General features: G+C 35.2%; 2 protein-coding genes across 5 annotated transcripts in view; one reads left to right on the forward strand and one right to left on the reverse strand.

Moving 5' to 3' along the window:
- LOC122257332 (DNA repair protein Rev1) overlaps positions 1-7,932 on the forward strand; it is an 8,632-nt gene extending 700 nt beyond the window's left edge. Inside the window, exons 2-15 of the mRNA XM_043022563.2 lie at positions 86-209; positions 553-1,774; positions 1,908-2,028; positions 2,651-2,804; positions 3,124-3,296; positions 3,461-3,610; positions 3,821-3,939; positions 4,215-4,281; positions 4,406-5,026; positions 5,138-5,312; positions 5,991-6,091; positions 6,279-6,542; positions 6,831-6,982; positions 7,223-7,932. Coding sequence (XP_042878497.2) covers positions 86-209; positions 553-1,774; positions 1,908-2,028; positions 2,651-2,804; positions 3,124-3,296; positions 3,461-3,610; positions 3,821-3,939; positions 4,215-4,281; positions 4,406-5,026; positions 5,138-5,312; positions 5,991-6,091; positions 6,279-6,542; positions 6,831-6,982; positions 7,223-7,340 — 3,561 coding nt within the window. The 3' untranslated portion in view covers positions 7,341-7,932. The remainder of the gene's footprint in view (positions 1-85; positions 210-552; positions 1,775-1,907; positions 2,029-2,650; positions 2,805-3,123; positions 3,297-3,460; positions 3,611-3,820; positions 3,940-4,214; positions 4,282-4,405; positions 5,027-5,137; positions 5,313-5,990; positions 6,092-6,278; positions 6,543-6,830; positions 6,983-7,222) is intronic.
- The window catches only part of LOC122257330 (neuralized E3 ubiquitin protein ligase 4), a 42,894-nt gene continuing 33,326 nt past the window's right edge, over positions 7,933-17,500 (reverse strand). For all 4 annotated transcript variants that reach the window (XM_086546116.1, XM_043022561.2, XM_086546115.1 and 1 more), the window contains 10 exons: positions 16,952-17,266; positions 16,229-16,774; positions 15,902-16,060; positions 15,588-15,776; positions 14,719-15,237; positions 14,373-14,466; positions 13,967-14,050; positions 13,592-13,750; positions 12,861-12,987; positions 7,933-12,208 (listed from right to left, as the gene is read on the reverse strand). In XM_086546116.1, the coding sequence (XP_086402242.1) occupies positions 11,974-12,208; positions 12,861-12,987; positions 13,592-13,750; positions 13,967-14,050; positions 14,373-14,466; positions 14,719-15,237; positions 15,588-15,776; positions 15,902-16,060; positions 16,229-16,774; positions 16,952-17,266 (2,427 nt within the window). In that variant the 3' untranslated portion in view covers positions 7,933-11,973. The remainder of the gene's footprint in view (positions 12,209-12,860; positions 12,988-13,591; positions 13,751-13,966; positions 14,051-14,372; positions 14,467-14,718; positions 15,238-15,587; positions 15,777-15,901; positions 16,061-16,228; positions 16,775-16,951; positions 17,267-17,500) is intronic.

Genomic DNA, 17,500 nt, shown 5'->3' on the forward strand with positions numbered 1-17,500 from the left:
GCAGTTTGTGATGAGAAAGTATAGACAGCTTTGTAGAAGTAATGAAGGTTTGATTAAATGATCTAATGCATTTTATATCCCACAGGGGGGTTATATGGCAGCCAAGATTGCCAAGTTAGAGAAACAATATGAAGTATCTGCTGAAACTGGAAAGGACAGGGATCAAGGCATCTTTAGAGGCATTGCCATATTTGTAAATGGATATACAGGTTTGTAACAGGCTATGTAATATACTCACAACCTTCTTATTAACCCATTGATAGTGGATGGCAGCATCGGTCGTAAACGCGGATGGCACCGTGCCATACAACATAAACCTGCCACTTGACTGTAAACATATTTTATTAAAACTGCGGCCAATGGGTTAATGGGTATCTCTTGCAAATTTTGATTAACAAAAAGTATTTCAGTTTATTGCTTCTTCCATATTTATTGTTATGAATGTATGGTGACAATTTATGTTATATGAATTGTTTAGATGATTATTATTATGATAAAATCAATTAAGACGCAGCACTGATAGTTAATTGTCTCAAGATATTTAACTTGCAGAACCTACAGCGGAGGAACTAAAGCGCATTATGATGGTCCATGGTGGCACCTTCCACCATTACTATTCTCGAAGCAAGACTACACACATAATAGCTAGTAATCTTCCTGATACAAAGGTAAAAAATATGAACACAGAAAGGATTGTAAGTCCAAAATGGATTACAGACTCTCTACATGCTGGCTATGTCCTAGATTATACAAAATACCTTCTTTATACAAACCAGAGTGGAAGTCAACCAAAACTTCCCTTCAAGCCATTGACAGTTGACAAAACTGAGAAGATAAAATTGGATGCATCATCTTCTGTATTAAGTGAGAAAGAAGTAAGCCTTGAAACACAATCTGCAATAGAAATGCATGAAGCGAGTAATGATGATCAAACGTTTAACATATCTGATCCTCTCAGCCTAACCTCAGATAATTCAGGTGATAAAGCAAATCCAGACACTACAAAAAATCAAATAACATCTGGAGAAAGTCCAACAAAAGGACATGCAATGAGTACTGCAAATCCAAAATTCCTTACTGAGTTTTATAACAATTCCAGACTTCATCACATATCAACAATGGGAGCTATTTTCAAGCAGTATGTGAACGAGCTTAAAAGAAAAGGTAGCACATTTCCTGGTAGAAAACGGTTAATGGAATGGCTGAAGACATCTGCAAAGAATACGACAATTCCTCATGTTAATAAAGGCTTCAAACCCAAAAGTAAAAGAGTTATTATGCACATTGATATGGACTGCTTTTTTGTATCAGTTGGCTTAAGAAAACATCCAAATTTACGAGGTAAACCGGTAGCAGTTACACATGCCAAAGGAAATGGAATGACACAAGCACGTGAAGGAAGGGATAGGCAGTATGAGCTCAACTACTATAAAGAACGTGCTGAAAAGAAACTGATGAAGAAGATGAAACCAACGAATCAGGCGCCATTAGTGAATAAAGAAACTTTTGATATATCAGATGAAGAATCTACAGGTGAATCAGCAAAGCCTACTACACCAAGCAAAGATAAGAAGTTTTCTTCAATACCTCTAATTGATGAAACAAGTTCAATGTCAGAAATTGCATCCTGTAGCTATGAAGCACGTAAAGCTGGAGTAAGGAATGGCATGTTCCTTGGGCCTGCTCTGAAGTTATGCCCAGGACTTCAGACTATTCCCTATGACTTTGAAGGATACAAAGAGGTTTCATACAAATTGTATGATATAGTTGCTAGGTTGGTTTTCCAAGTCTGAAGTTTTTTATATTTTGTGAAGGACTGATTATAAATGATGAACACTTATTATTAAGAAGAGATTTTTAGTATTATCAGAATATAAATGATAACTTTTACTTTTTGTTTTCCAAAGCTTTACACATGATATTGAAGCTGTGAGTTGCGATGAAATGTTCGTTGACTTGACAGAACTCTTGAACAGCTGCCAGGCATCACCTGAGGAATTTGCTTCCCTGCTTCGGTCTGAGATTCAGGTAATTAGATCATCATCTTATTCTTTTCTTTGTCATCAGTATTATAAGTCGTATTGCCATTGTCATTATGATGATTGTAATGATACTGATGCCATTGATGATGATAATGATAATGATAATGATAATGATAATGATAATGATAATGACAATGACAACAATAACAACAATGACATTGACAATGATAATGATAATGGTGAGGAGGATAATAATAATGATAATGATTAGGATGAGGATAAGGATATATAATGATAATAACGATTGAATAAGGGCGATGATAAGGATAGTAATGATAATAATGATGATAATTATCAATAGTAATGATTACAATTTCTTATGTTATTGCTGCCCTGATTTATGGTTTGATATATGTATTCAATAACTGCTTAAAGAAATAAATCAAACTTGACAGTCTATAAAAAAAGAAGAAGAATATTCTTACCTGAAAAAATAATCCTCAACCAATTTACTATATATATATATATATATATATATATATATATATATATATATATATATATATATATATATATATATATATATATATATATATAAATATATATATATAAAAAAAAAAAAAAAAAAAAAAAAAAAAAAAAAAAAAAAAAAAAAATTCCTCTTCCAGGCTGCTACAGGGTGCCCTTGTTCCGCTGGAATGGGACCCAACATGCTCATAGCCCGCATGGCCACGCGTCTTGCAAAGCCAAATGGGCAACACCTTGCAATTCCAGATGATTTTGCAGACTACATGAAAAATCACAAGGTCTCAGAGTTACCAGGTGAGTATGGGTAGGTTTGTGATGTGAATGTTACTTTGTTCAGAATACTTTTTTTTTATGATTATGAGAATTTATTGATAAACTAATGAAAATGTTTTGATACTTTGCTTAAGTTGCATGAATGGAAAGCCCTGTGTTGTCATCTGGAGGGCACTGCAAGAAGTATAGAGTGGGTCTAGCATGGGATTACAGCAACACTATCATAATAATGATAATGTCTTTCATTGTCTGTTTATCTCTAATGTAGTAGCCATCATTGTAGTGATTTCTTAAATCAAAGCTGTCATAAATATAATTACAGTTACATATTTACTTACAGGTGTTGGATGGTCTCTTGGTAAGCGCTTGGAAAGTGAAGGAGTGCACACATGCAAAGACATGCAAGCTTGGTCACTAGGACAGTTACAGACATCCTTTGGTTCCCGCACTGGCCAATCGCTTTATAATTATTGTCGAGGAATTGATGATAGACCTGTCAAAAGTGAACATTTGGTAAGTATAGGCATAATTTCAGTCATACTGTGTGCGACAATTAGTGGAAATATGAAAGAAATATATATTTGTTTTATATTAGGAAAAGTTAATAGGCAAGAAGTTGTTTTTGAAAGATATTCTTTTGCAGATAATTTAATGATAGTTCAAATTTCTGTTTTCAGAGAAAGTCAGTGTCTGCTGAAGTAAACTATGGAATTCGGTTCACCTGTGTTGCTGATGCTGAAAAATTTATTGGTGAATTAGCAGCAGAAGTTGCAAATAGACTTACCAGTGTGAATTTAAAGGGAAAATGCATCACACTCAAGCTGAAGGTAAAGTATAAAAAATAGTGTGCTTATTTTCCCCCCTCTCTTTTTGACATCAGAAAATTTTGAATCATGTTTATTGATAAACAGGCAGGAAGTTCCTTTGTTTTACAAGCACATACAAATAATTATCAAGATTGTAAGATCATAAATATCATGATTATAAAACTAAATTCATCTTAGTTATAAGAACATGCCACCCAATGTTATTGACAGGTCCGTGCTAAGGATGCACCAGTAGAAACGGCAAAATTCATGGGTCATGGAGTGTGTGATAATGTTGCCAAGTCTGTGTCTCTTACCTCTGCAACATGCTCATCTGATAAAATAGAGAGGTACCATTTTATGTTTATATTTTTATCTCTGCATTAAATTAAAAAGTGAAGTTTGAATGAAATATTATATAAAGTAATGATATAGTAATATCATGTTATTATTTGTCTTCACTGTGCTGCTTTGTCTTCACCACTTTTTATTTTAGATACAATTGCCTCTTAGCACTACTAGAGATTTGTTTTAACCAATAAGTAAGAAATGAATTGACCCCATGAAACCTACTTGACAGGGATAGTAGCTACAATTTCTATAATTAATATTGTATCCATTACAGGGAAACCTTGTCCCTGTTGCGACAAGTGAAGGCTCCTCCACAGGATTTTAGAGGTGTTGGAATTCAGGTTAGTCTTCCCTGATTGATTATTCAATAATCCTTTATAAGATAATAAACCAAAAATTGAATGACTTTTGCTGGTTTCTGTTTGATAGATATCTTTGATTAAAATGTGATACAATTTATTTCAGGTCTCACGCTTAGAAGGTCACCAGGGATCGTCAGGCAGCTCCTCATCCAGTAAATCTGTGAAAAGCTTCTTTTTAGCTGCAAAGTCTAGTTCTAATAAATCCATGCTCAGTCAGGACACAACGAAAAAGAAAGAACAGTTCGATAGCAGCGTGTCTTTTTCCAACACAGTTAGCAGTGTTTCAGATATGAAAAAGGAAGGGAGTTTTGTTAACCCACAACCAGGTCCAAGTGGACTACAAAGAACAAATCAGAAAGATGATAAATCAGCCACTGATATTAATAGTGCCTCTGGCAATAAAAATCAGTCATCTGGAAAAGGCACAGTTGACCTGGATGTTTTGATGGCCCTTCCAGAAAGCTTGAGGAATCAGGTCATAAGTGAGTATGAACAGCAAGGATATACTATTCCCTGTGCAGCTAAAAGTCCTGTAAAGGTTTCACACCACGTGAGAAATGATGGTAAATCCAGCCTATCGTTATCAAGTAAACCAGCATCTCCAGGTGATAAGGATATTTCAGGAACAAACTCGGAAGATAGAGAGGATACGTATTCACGACACAGAACATCCAATTATACAGAAAGTTTAGAATCTGAAGACCTTATTACTAGTTTCTCTCAGGTGAGGACGAAATTTGTCATGAAATTGTATAATTTAGTTGATCAAAAATTTCAGTGATTATTTACTTGTTTTTTAAAACAATTTTTAAAATAAGTATACTCTGTATGACAGGTGGATTCAAGTTTTTTGAATGCTATACCTGCTGAACTAAGAGAGGAATTGCGGCAAGACTTTGAGCAAAAGAAGCAGGCTGGAACAACAAGAAATATTGCAGACACATCTTCAGGAACAAAAAATAAGGAAACATTTCCATTGCCAGTGATACAGGCTGCTCCAGGGAAAAAGGGTAAGATTTTGAGGTACTCATATGTATGAAATAAAATCTATTAAGACCCAAGTTTGTAAGCCCAGGGTTTATCTTATGTTATAAGTTGCTCAAGGCCAAATATCAATATTAATATTTTATATACAGAATTTTAACAAAACCCCATTTAATGATGGAACTTAATGGAACAAAAGCATAGCCTATTGTGTTAGATACTTGCCGGTAATTGAAAACATTCTCAAACACAATTATGAGAAAATGTCTCTCCTATAAGGCTTTAGTTCATGTGATTGTGCTCTGACTGTAGGTCTTTCACATTTCTTATTAAGAAAAAACATGGTATGAAGGGAATGAACCAAAATTCAGAGTATAGTTTTAATGAAGATAATTTATTATAGATTTCTAAGCTTACAGAATCTTTATATACACTATATCACTGCAAGTTGCAGTATTTTTGAGGGACCACCGTAGTTTTTTTCTTATCTCTTAATTTTTTTGGGGAAGCAAAGATTGATCACAAATATTAGCTTATTCTAATAGGAAACAAAATTTTTCTGTAGATTTATTATGGAGGGTGAAATCTATAAAGATATAGAGAATCCTGTATCTGTATCTGAATGCCTTTTGATAAGACCTTTGGTTGTTCATGATATTAAAGAAAAAGGCAAATGTAGCTTGTCGTCATTAATATTTTAACAGGTGGCAAGATGAAGGATAAGAGAGGGCGACCAGGCAAATTGGACCCAAGAAATGCAGCTAATAAAGGCCTCACTAAACTCACTAGCCTGCTACAAGGAACTGTAAGTTATTGCCATTCAGCTATCATCTAGCTGTAAAAGATGTTATTGCCTTCAGTGTATTCTCTTTTTCTTGTAATCAAAACTCTCACCTTTCATAAATATTTAGAAGGATTGTTGTCAGCTTTTCTTTATACTCATATATGCCAAGATTATATCTTTGAATACAGCACAGCAACTCTGATTTCAGAACACCAAATCATCAAGCAAGACAGATGACGACTTCCAAGTCCCAGTCCCCAGGAAAAAAACGAAGGGTAAATCAGCAAAGAATCAAGACAAAAACAAAAGTTCTCCCAGGAAAGTACAACCATCAGACTGTGCAATACCAGCAAAGGATACTCAAGTAGATGATGGGAATATTATCAACAGTATTCCTGACGTAGGGAAAGAGGAACAGGGACAGATGCCACCGGAAAAGGAAGAAGTGCCGCATCTTTGTGGTGTTGAGGAGGTAATTAGGTCTACCTAGCTTTGAAATATGTTTTACCTTCCAATCCGTGTTCTTTATAAGTTTGCCTTAAAGAAATGTTTGATCTTCCTTTCATCTGTAATAGCTCTTTTTCTTTTTCCTTTAACCCTTCTGCTTCTTTTTCCCTGGACATTTTCAATGATATTAGTTTTTCCTTTTTGCATGTGAGGTGCTAAGATGAAACTTGTGATTTCTCTCTCTCTTCTCTCTCTCTCTCTCTCTCTCAATCGCAAAATGGACATTTATCCTAATGATTGAAAATTTACACAGATGGGTGAGGTCAAGGCTCTTATCCGTGAATGGGTGACTTCATGTCCGCACCCTGAAGATGAGGATGCTGAGATACTATCCTATTATTACACAAGTCTGATCATGCATCGTGAACTAGAAAAATTAGACTTGCTCATCAAATATCTTGTCAGGTAATTATATCTCATATGATTTCTATGTCAGATGTGTTGTGTGTGTGTATGTGTATGTGTTTATGTGCATGTGTGTGAGGGTGGGAGGGTGTGAATATATGTATGAATATATGGTAGGGAAACTCGCTATTTATAAAATTGTCTTTACTGCGGTTTTCTGCCCATATATAAGCTGTATATAAATTTCTTTACATGTATTTTGGCTAACAACTCAATTATTTTCTTTTATTTCTTTTACAGGCAGATTAAAAAGATGCAAAACAAGTATTGGGATAGAGCTTTCCAGAATGTGCTTTCTTGTGTTCAAAAGTGTATGTTAGAACATCATAATGCAAAGTTAAAGGTTCAAGAATTATGAAAGTAACTACAACAGGATACCAGAATTGTTTTTCTTATTATTATAGAGGGTTTATCATAAAAAATACTTAAATATTGGTTTATTGTCATATTACAGACTAAAATCATTAATTTAAACTAATATAAAAAGCAAATACTTTTGTCTTGATTAAGAACCTCATTGAATGTCAGATAAAGGCAGTATCTGATTTATATAAGTAGATATCTGTATCTGTGATATTGAATTGTTAAAACCTATGTGCACGCGCACGTGTACGTGGATGTATATATATCCTGTAAATATTTTTACCTATATAAAATTTTATTTTATTTTTCACTCTGGTTGTAATTGTAAGTGTATTTATACTCTGTTGAAATTTTATGTAATGCAAGTTTTATCTTGATCATCTTTTCTTGAAAGTAAAATTTATTTTCATGTGTATAATGATAGGATGATTATCCAAATGGAAGTAAAGACCATCTTTTGATTTAATTTTGTGTAAAACCAGATTTATTTCAGTGTAGAATATTTACAGAATTATTTTTTTGTCGTTTTTGACATTTTCTGCAATTCATTTTAAGCTGAAACACAAAAGGACAAATAAACAAGTAAATGATTTTCATTTATATTTTATCAGCATAACAGTATTTTCAGAACAGATGAGTAGAATACCTTAGCCAGATGAATAGACACACCCTTTTAAAGCTGCACTGAACATACAATACTTACTGACACTCTGAAATGGGTTTCAGATAGGCACTAATTTCAACTGCAGTCATAAATATTTGTGACCTACACACACATACACATGCTTGTATGTAGGCACCAAACAGACACACTGTCTGTGAAGAGGTATACTGGTTACATTCTTAACTACATTAGCTGTCATTTGTAACTCTTTAGACAAGCAGTATTATACCAATATGTGATACCAAAACTGAGAGCAGTCTGTCATCATCATATTTCCATATATTTTATAAGTTGTTCAGATAAAGCATCTGAAAAAGTTTCAAAGTTTCAATAGTATTTCAGTTTGGAAGGAAAGGCATGAGTTGTCTTTTCCAAACATTCCACATGTATATACAAACTTACATGTTATGTATGTCAGGAAAGTGTTAGGTTATCAATTTTCTATGTGTTGTCTTATTTTTTGAAAGCAGTGATATTCTGATGTTCTTCCTTAGAAATCTTGAGTTGTAAGTTTCTGTTGATATTCCTGATAACTTTAGTTGGCTCAGCAATATAAAATTTAGTGCACAGCTGATTTCGGTGTACAAAGTTTTATCCTTTGGTATACTTCACCCAAAACAAGTCGATATCTATTTCACTTATGAAATGCAATACTGGAATGTAAATACTCTTAACAATTAATCCAGTCTGTTTCATTTCTGGCAACTTCTGGAGCTAATGACAGCATCAACCACATAAAAACATTTCCACACTCAGATAATTCTCAGACACATTTCTTATACCACACTAAACCAATTAAAGGGGAAAAATTCTTCTCATTCTGGCAGGAATCACAGAAACACAATAGAAAAAAGACAACCTGTGTATAAAACAAAATGAATGTAAAAGAATAAAAAAGGCCTTGAGTACGGGAAGGCCCAGTACTGAAAAGACACTTTACAGAATGTGATAAAAGTGCTTTTAGAATTATTCTATTACTAACTCATAGTAATGAAAAATGAAGAGGAATGAAGAAAAAAATTAACAAATATACATACATTCTATAAGAGCCGGACACAACAATACACACATCTTTCTAGTACTCGACTCAAGGACGCACAAACTTCAGAAAAAATGAAATACAGCTTATTCCGAAATTATGAAAGAAGCTTATAATACACAAGACTAGATCTAGTTATTACATACATAAAAAACAACACTATAACACAACTTCAAATATTATGTAACAACCAATATCACTCAAATTTCCGCAAAGAAACTTATACCATAATTGGGCCCATTAATGGTACCAAAACCCCATGTTACTCTCGACCGGTATAGCTGCCACTGAAACCATGTACAAAGGGGTCACTGGAAACAAGCAAGCTGAGGTCAATTTTGCTGAGGTCACTGGTATCTAATAGCTACACATGACATGAGTTTCTTGGGTAGGGTCACAAGCAACAGCAGGCTTGTGAGGTATGGCAAAAATAATATCACAGCAAGGCTAAGAAATTAGTTATACTTTTAATGGTTAGTGTGTGAGGATAACATATTTGAGATTATGAATGTCATCTGCTTGATTGTACATGTCGGCTGAATGAAAGTGCAGAATGACCATAAAAGTATTGGAGATGACAAGTAAGATGATAAGCAATAAATAATGAGGTGGATAATGAAAAAGCAATTCATAATGATCGCAATGCATAAAATGATAATAGTACTTGAAAAACATTGCAATAAAAAAAGGGAATCTGATTTCATCAATGTTTTATAATAACAACCTTTTTAAATCCGAGATGCTTCTCAAAGTGACATGCATGACACTACTAAACTAACTAAAATAATAAGATTCACTATATGAAAAAGGAAATCAAAGAAAGAAGAAAAATAAATACATAAATGGAGGAAGCAACAAAATGAAAGATAATCAAGGAAACTTTAAAAATATCCTCAACCAATATGCACAGCAGTACATGATGCATAAGAACCACAATAGCTTTGAACTGTTCATTCCAAAGCTTTGTATTAGTTTCTCATGTTCAGAAAGCTTATGAGGACCAAAGGAATTAAAAAAAAGTTTGCATAACAGCTGGAAAAAACGTCAATGCATGTTCATACTGCCTGTCATGCATACATAAGTAGATCCATTCTGTTTTCAAACAGATAACTTTACTACAAACATCAAAATGCCTAAAGTCCTATACAAGTCTCAGAAACAAAAGATCACAGATACATGATATTAGATATCTATTACCTGGGTCTATTCTGACGTAACATGCACTGTTATATACCCTTTTTTATACTGTACACAGCCTCTCCTACTCCCAAACTATGTTGCATATATATTAGTGTTCCAAAGAATGCTTATATTTTGTCAAATATAAATCTTTGGAAAAATCTTCATAAGAATTTATGTACTGTACTCAATATGAACCTCATAATTCCTTCAATTGTACAGGCACATGTAGTTTTCCAACACTTGTAATGATAGTGGGAGAGAGAAAGAGAGATAGAGAAAGAGAGAAAGAGAGAAAGAGAGAAAGAGAGAGAGAGAGAGAGAAAGAGAAAGAGATAGAGAGAGAGAAAAAGACAGATAGATAGATAGATAGATAGAGAGAGAGAGGGAGAGGGGGGGGAGAAAAGTGTGTGTTGTGTGTATTGTGTGAAAAATGAGGAAAATGAACAACTTTCCATAAGATTTAACCAAAAACAAAAATTATATGCCAAAGTAAAATCTTGAATACCCTCATTATTACATGAATTGAGTCAATAGTGCAATGTAAACATGTGAAGTCCTGATTTCCTATCTCTCACCTGTACTTGCATTTGTCAAAAGTTAAAGTAATACTTATTCATACACAAACATACACACAAACACACCTGCACATTTATTCTCAGTTGCTAATTAACCAATGCCAGTGGAGAAGAAAAGATTGGTAAAATAAATACAATAAATAAATTATTACAAATATATACTTTCTCAAACTGAATGATAAAGGACATTTACTCATTCAAATGACATATCATGAAAAAAAGAAGAAAACAATGACAATAAAGAAAGAAAAAGAGAAAAAAAAGGAAAGAGAAAAAAAAAAAAATCCTGCCCGGTTCTACTTTCAATAATCTTGATGGAATAAATTTCTTCCTTTTTATATTCTTTCTCAATGGATGTATCTGTTCTTGTATGGTTCTATCGATTAAATCTCATCTCTGAAAGACAGCTGAACATTACAAATAGGAAAAAATTGAACACTCATTAAAATGTGAACATTACTAAAATGACTAATCGCTCCTAATACTACACCTTACTCAAACACCCAAAGATGATTGACCAATGACACACCTAAAGACAGACTTAACTTGTTTAACATTATGATGATGTTTTGTTAATTTTGATATGAATATTAAAAATGTTTGGAGTTTTCAGTATAAATACCCTATTAAAAATTACAAATTAGAAAAGTACATAAAGTCTTAATTGCATAGTATTTTTTTTTTCTTCACACTTTTCCAAAGAACCTGGTATTTTGATCCATACTTTAATCTTAAAAGGTCTGTAATTCAATCACTTTTGTGTCTGGCAAAATATAAACTTGTCGTTTATAACAATACGCACTGAAATTACAAAAAACTTTATACACTATGTATTATCGTGATTTACCTTCAAAACAATTTCCATTATGCATAGCCATCAACAGGGTTGTGCTGTGTTTTGAAAGATACTCATTGCTATTTACATGAAAAAAACAACAATAATAATAATAATTATAAAAAAAGAAAAAAAAGAAAATCAGTGTGCTTGCCATTATGCTATAGCCATTTGTGTAAGTTTGTTCACTGGATTGTACATGATTTGCATCTACCACTGACTTTGCAATATATCAATCAGGGATGGAGGGAGGCAGAGTTGATATACTATATACTTATCATAAATCCATTGAAAAGTACTAATATTGGTAAATGCTATTTTATATTGAGCTATTCACTTTTCCTCTTCAATTCTAATCAAGAGTGATAAGAGCTGAGTGGCGCCTCGTTCTTTTGTCACCCATTCGATTGTGTCGGGTTGAAGGTGCGAGTCTGGGGTCGAGTGGGTGTTGGGGAGGCTAGGAGTCCAGGGTATGGAAGGTGAGCCCACCTTGTACGAGCCAGGTTTGACTGCCACTTGCAGTACCACCCGTACGTGTAATGATTTTCTTGTGCATGGGTCAACAAACCTGCGAAAGGACAAGGGAAACTATCAACTGAGAAAACCATATAGAAAAAATTGATAATTAGAGACAAATTTTTAACTACTTGCAAAGAAATGAAGGAAATAACTAATACTTTTTTATGTATTAAATGGCTACACTAAAGCTTCTCTCTAATTCAAAATGTTTTAATTTCTTAAGTAATGAGGTATGTATCTGTGGAAGACAACAATGAGCTGAATAATTTCAGGTAGGATCTGAACATCACAAGATTTTATTCTCTTTTTTTTCTTTGCATTGTGCTCTCTTTGACATTAGCAAGTAACAAGAATATGGTCCAGCAATCATATACAACAAAATGCTGCACTATCTGACAAATAATTCCAGGAACATTAATAGTTTACTAATGGACTTCTTGGAATAAAACAAGTAAATAAATGACAAGACTGTGCCACCATTCTAGCTCCATTAAAAACAATGTTGTTTCAGAGTTACTCCAAGTCACTCTTCCCATTTCATGATGAAATAAGATTAGATGGGTCAGCACTCATAGCTGACAGAGGCCGGGCTGCCTCGTGCATATAGCCCAGGCGAAGCGACGCCTTCGCAAATCTGTCTGAACTGAACTGAACTGATGAAAACCTTGACATTAGCCATGTGGCTAGAGTCTATTACTTACAAGACTGCAGGGGAAAACTGGTCTGTAGAAGCATATGTAATAGTGGGAGAGAAACACAACTGGGATCCATCACTATCATCATCTTTACTTCGACGACCAGCTAAGGTTGAGCTCACACCTAATTCACCTGCAAAGACGATCGTAAGGTTACCCTATACATGTATTGCAACTTTTGTTGTCTTTCTCTTTCTCTCTCTCATCTACCCCCAAGTACAATACTATACCCTCATTCTCATATTCATACCATACCATCTTTCACCTGTATTTGTAGTGCCTAACAACTTGCATCAAGTTATTAACCCATTGGCAGCGGAAGGCATGATTTGGTGCAAAGGCAGAGTCGATCATAGACGCGGATGGCACCGTGCCAGACATGTAAACCAGCCATCCTACTGCACAAATATTTATTTAATACCGCGACCAATGGGTTAAGTCTCACTGATACCTCCTCATCTATCTTACCCAATCCTCTCTTAATCTCTAAAATAATCCAATTTTTATCTTTGAAATATGGCCCAATAGCATTCCACATTATATCTAGATAAATGAGGCAATCAATCAGTCACCATACTTGCCTTTGCATTATCAATATTTCAAAATACTTTTAGTCAAGTATTATCATAAATATCTTCATTAGATTTCAGTAAACAAAAAGAAAGAAAGAAAGAAAGAAAGAAAGAAAGAAAAAAAGAAACACACCCACCCACCCACAGTAATAACTTGACACTTACCTGAGAACAGAAGCTCTCCTTTATCTAACATACGTCTTACTGCCCCAGGTCTGGTGCCATGGTAAGCCATGTGCCATGACTCATTGTTATCACTAACCCCACTGACGAGCGCAAAGCGACACCAGCCAAATGGTTGTGCGTAATGTTTTGGTGGATTCCCTGTTGTAAAAAAAAGAAGTTGATTGGTTCTATTCTTGTCATATATTGATATAAACCTTGTTGGAAAAAGAAAAGAAAAGAAAAGGGAAGAAGAAAGTAATTTTGATCTTGTAATATTTGTTGAGTATACAGCAACTTATGTATTATACATTTCAGTAAACTCTACTTTCATTAGATATCAAATCAATATTAAAGAGCAAACTAAACTAAAATTACCTTTTGTATAATATGGTTCATCCCCTCGTATTTTATGACAGGTTTCACAGTAACACAAATTGCCCTCTGGACTAAAGTATCCCTCTGGAAATAAAAATGAAGAACACAATTTTCAATGACAATTTTATGCATTGAACAAAAGACAATGACTACCATTTCAAACTGATAATTATGAGAAATATTCCAAATGTGACTTCTCTTTGCATTTGAAAATTTATGGCTCTTGCAATGGCATAACATGTAAAAGCAACTTGACTGAATATGCATTAGATATACATCTACATCAGTGTAAGTTAACAAAAGGGTAAGCAAAAAAATAAAACAGCATGCTGTGTTGCATATGAACAAATACTTTCCAAGTTATATGCAATCAATGTTTTAAAATTTTCCCTCCTCCATATCTTACCTGGTAGAGCTAATGAAGCCTTGAAACGATGGCACATATTTTGGTATTCACAATTCTTTACCATACTGCTATCCGGCTGAGAACGAGAAACAGCCTAAAAGGAAGAAGAGAAAGTTTAAATCAATCCTCAATAAAGGGAGAGAGATGGCTTTGAGTGGCCCTTCAACTGCCTTGTCTTTTCCTACCACTTTTTTGCTCTTTATATATCTTCACAAAATGGTGATTCTGATCTAACTCAAATCCCATTTTCTGAAGAGGGAGGGACCATAGGCTTCTAATATAGAACTCAAAAGGTTTAATGTTTTGGGATCCACAAAATGAAAACAAAAACCCCAAGTTTCGTCACCTTCTCCTTGAGTTTGGGAGGATGCGGCTGGGTGATATGCTCTGTCTGGAAATTTGAATCAGTTTGTCTGACAACAGCCGAGTCGTTATTGGAGATATTGCTTGGGGTGTTGTCCTGAAGAGTGACCAACCCTGGCAGAAGTGATGGCTGTTGTGACTGTGGTTGTTGCTGTTGCTGTTGTTGTTGTTGCTGCTGCTGCTGCTGTTGTTGTTGCTGCTGCTGCTGTTGCTGTTGTTGCTGCTGCTGATGCTGTTGTTGCTGCTGCAGGTTGTGGGTAGTGTGATGATGACGGTGGTGGTGGTGGTGATGCTCGTGAGTCTTGAGCAAGTTCTTCTTATTCTGTTCATTGCCAATCTGTGCAGCTGATGTGATGGTAGTGGTTGTGTTAGATGTAGTGTTTGGGCTTGTGGTGCTGTTAGCGAGGGTATTGCTGCTGCTGTTAATTGTGTTTGTGGATGAAATACTGGTGGTAGTAGTGTTGGCAATTTCCATGCTCATGCTATTATTGCACAAAGTAACCTGTAAAAGAAAAATTTATGATGAACACTTCAAAATGAGTACAGTCAGGAGAAGAAAATTCTCGACGAATGAAATACAGATTTGCTTCTTTTCCAAATCACTGGCTTACTTTACACATGTGGTTGTGATATATTTACATGAAAAACATATTCACACGTACCTGCTATAATTAAACAAATCAATAAGAAACACTCTGAATTCATATATCATCATTATAAACTTATCAGTTTCTCTTATATCAGAATTTTCACCTGATGATACACATGAATATCACTCAAAACATCAACTATATTTCCATTTCAGACAGAGAAAGGGGGACAAAATAATGCAGCAAAAGACTATGAACAAACCTCCTGGCACTGTCCATACAAGTCCAAAACAACATAGGGGTTTGGGGGTATTTCCTTTGCAGCAACTCCTTGGTCAATGCCATTGACCAAAAGGTGCAGTCGTGCTTCGTCGTCAACCATGATGCCCACCAAGTGTCCGCTGGGTCCTCCGGCTAAACTGTCTAAGTCTGGTCCATATCGACCTTTGATCTGATGAAAATATTAGAAGTATTTGTTCAGTAAAGAAAGAAAGAATAATATCTGAAAGGACAGATAATTGGGATAAATGAAGCTCTGACACCATATCAGAGTATGAAATTAACTCTTGAACTTACTTTAACCCCATTATAGAAGACTGAATCCCCACAGATAATCCATGTGTTACGTTTTAAAGCAAAGGCTGTGTTCGGGAGGTGGATCTTCTCAGGAGCCTGTGCTGTTACTCCAATCATAAGGGAGCTCGACCAACGGGAGTTCAGGGACCCCAGTCGAACCTGAGGGAGTTTAATGATGCATAAGAATTCCTTTAGTACTTAAGAATTTGTAGGTTTGTCTTATTTTAAGACATATTTAAAACTATTAAGATACTTTTGTTTGTATAGCATTTCTACTTTCAAAAATAAAATCTTCCACTGACAATAAAAAGTGCTTATATATCTCACCTGGAAGACTACATTCCTTGGTAGAGGTTTAACTGACATAACAATCCCTTGATTATAACTTTCTGATCGACGAGCTGTCAAGCGGTCACTGGAGAGCTGGATGTTTTTACCAGTTTTCTCGTGAAACAAAATCAGCGACGAGTCTTTGTTATTTCCTAAGCTTGAGTGTTGCTGCCGACCCTCTGAGGACAGCTCAAGTGTGCCGTGGGAGTGGCTGCTTGTTCTCAGCTCTCCTCCCTGGTGATGCCGACTATTCTGCCCAGATTCTTGTCCTCTCTGGTCATTTGTTAACTTCGCCTCAGAGGTTAACCTGTGATCATGAGGAATGTGGGCGGATGTTGCAGGGTGAAAGCCTGACGTGAGTGAGTGATGGCCCAAAGGATGGCGAGAGTCTGGCTGAGAGAGCTCAAGAGAATCTTGTGACACAGCATTGTTGTTGGTGGCTACAACTGTTGAATCCATTACAGGTGAACTTGCCTGTCTTGAGACGCTTGTTATGACCACTGACTCCGTGAATCCAAAAAGGTCAACTACACCAAACACTCTCTGAAATGTAAAAAATTTCATTGATATAACAGTACTTGATACAACAGTTACCAACCTGATATACAAAACAAAAGCTAATGCTGAAAGGTGGAAAGCTCCCATTCTGATCGCAGTTTTTCAGTAATGTCAAAGAAGAAGATGAAGAAAACAATGGGCCTATGCAAACAAGCACCATACCTTAGTGACATTTGTCGCAGCAATTCCGAAATCTTCACCATTTATATACAGCCTCATTGCCCCATCGCTGGTCTTCTTGATGCCAATGCGATCCCCAACAAGCAACCTCCCAAGATTAGGACAGAAGTTCAGCCTCAGGACAGAGGACCCGTTCCTTCTCACGTCAGAACCGCTGACCCACCAAGTGTCAGCAGACTCTACCCCAGATAAAGTGGCAGGGAGGCTGACAGTTGGGTAAGAGTCAGTCACTGGGAGCGATGTCAGACCAATGCTCAATGATCCACAGTAACCCTCTGAAACCTGTTCAATGCGAACCTAGAAAAGATAAATTACAATCATTATAAAACTGAACATTCGCATATGGATACATGTATGTTTGTGTTTTATGCCTAAAGGCACGTAATGTAAGTACATAAACAGATGCATAAATGTTGACAATAAGACTACTACTATCATTAACTCTTCCGCAACGGGCATTTCCATGGGGTTGGATCATATGCGTTATATATAGTCCTATTCTCGAAATTACAAGCTATTTATTCCTTCAGT

The sequence above is a fragment of the Penaeus japonicus genome, unplaced genomic scaffold, assembly GCF_977035675.1.
Source record: "Penaeus japonicus unplaced genomic scaffold, GWHDUDI00000001_assembly GWHDUDI00000017, whole genome shotgun sequence".
Lineage (NCBI taxonomy): Eukaryota > Metazoa > Arthropoda > Malacostraca > Decapoda > Penaeidae > Penaeus > Penaeus japonicus.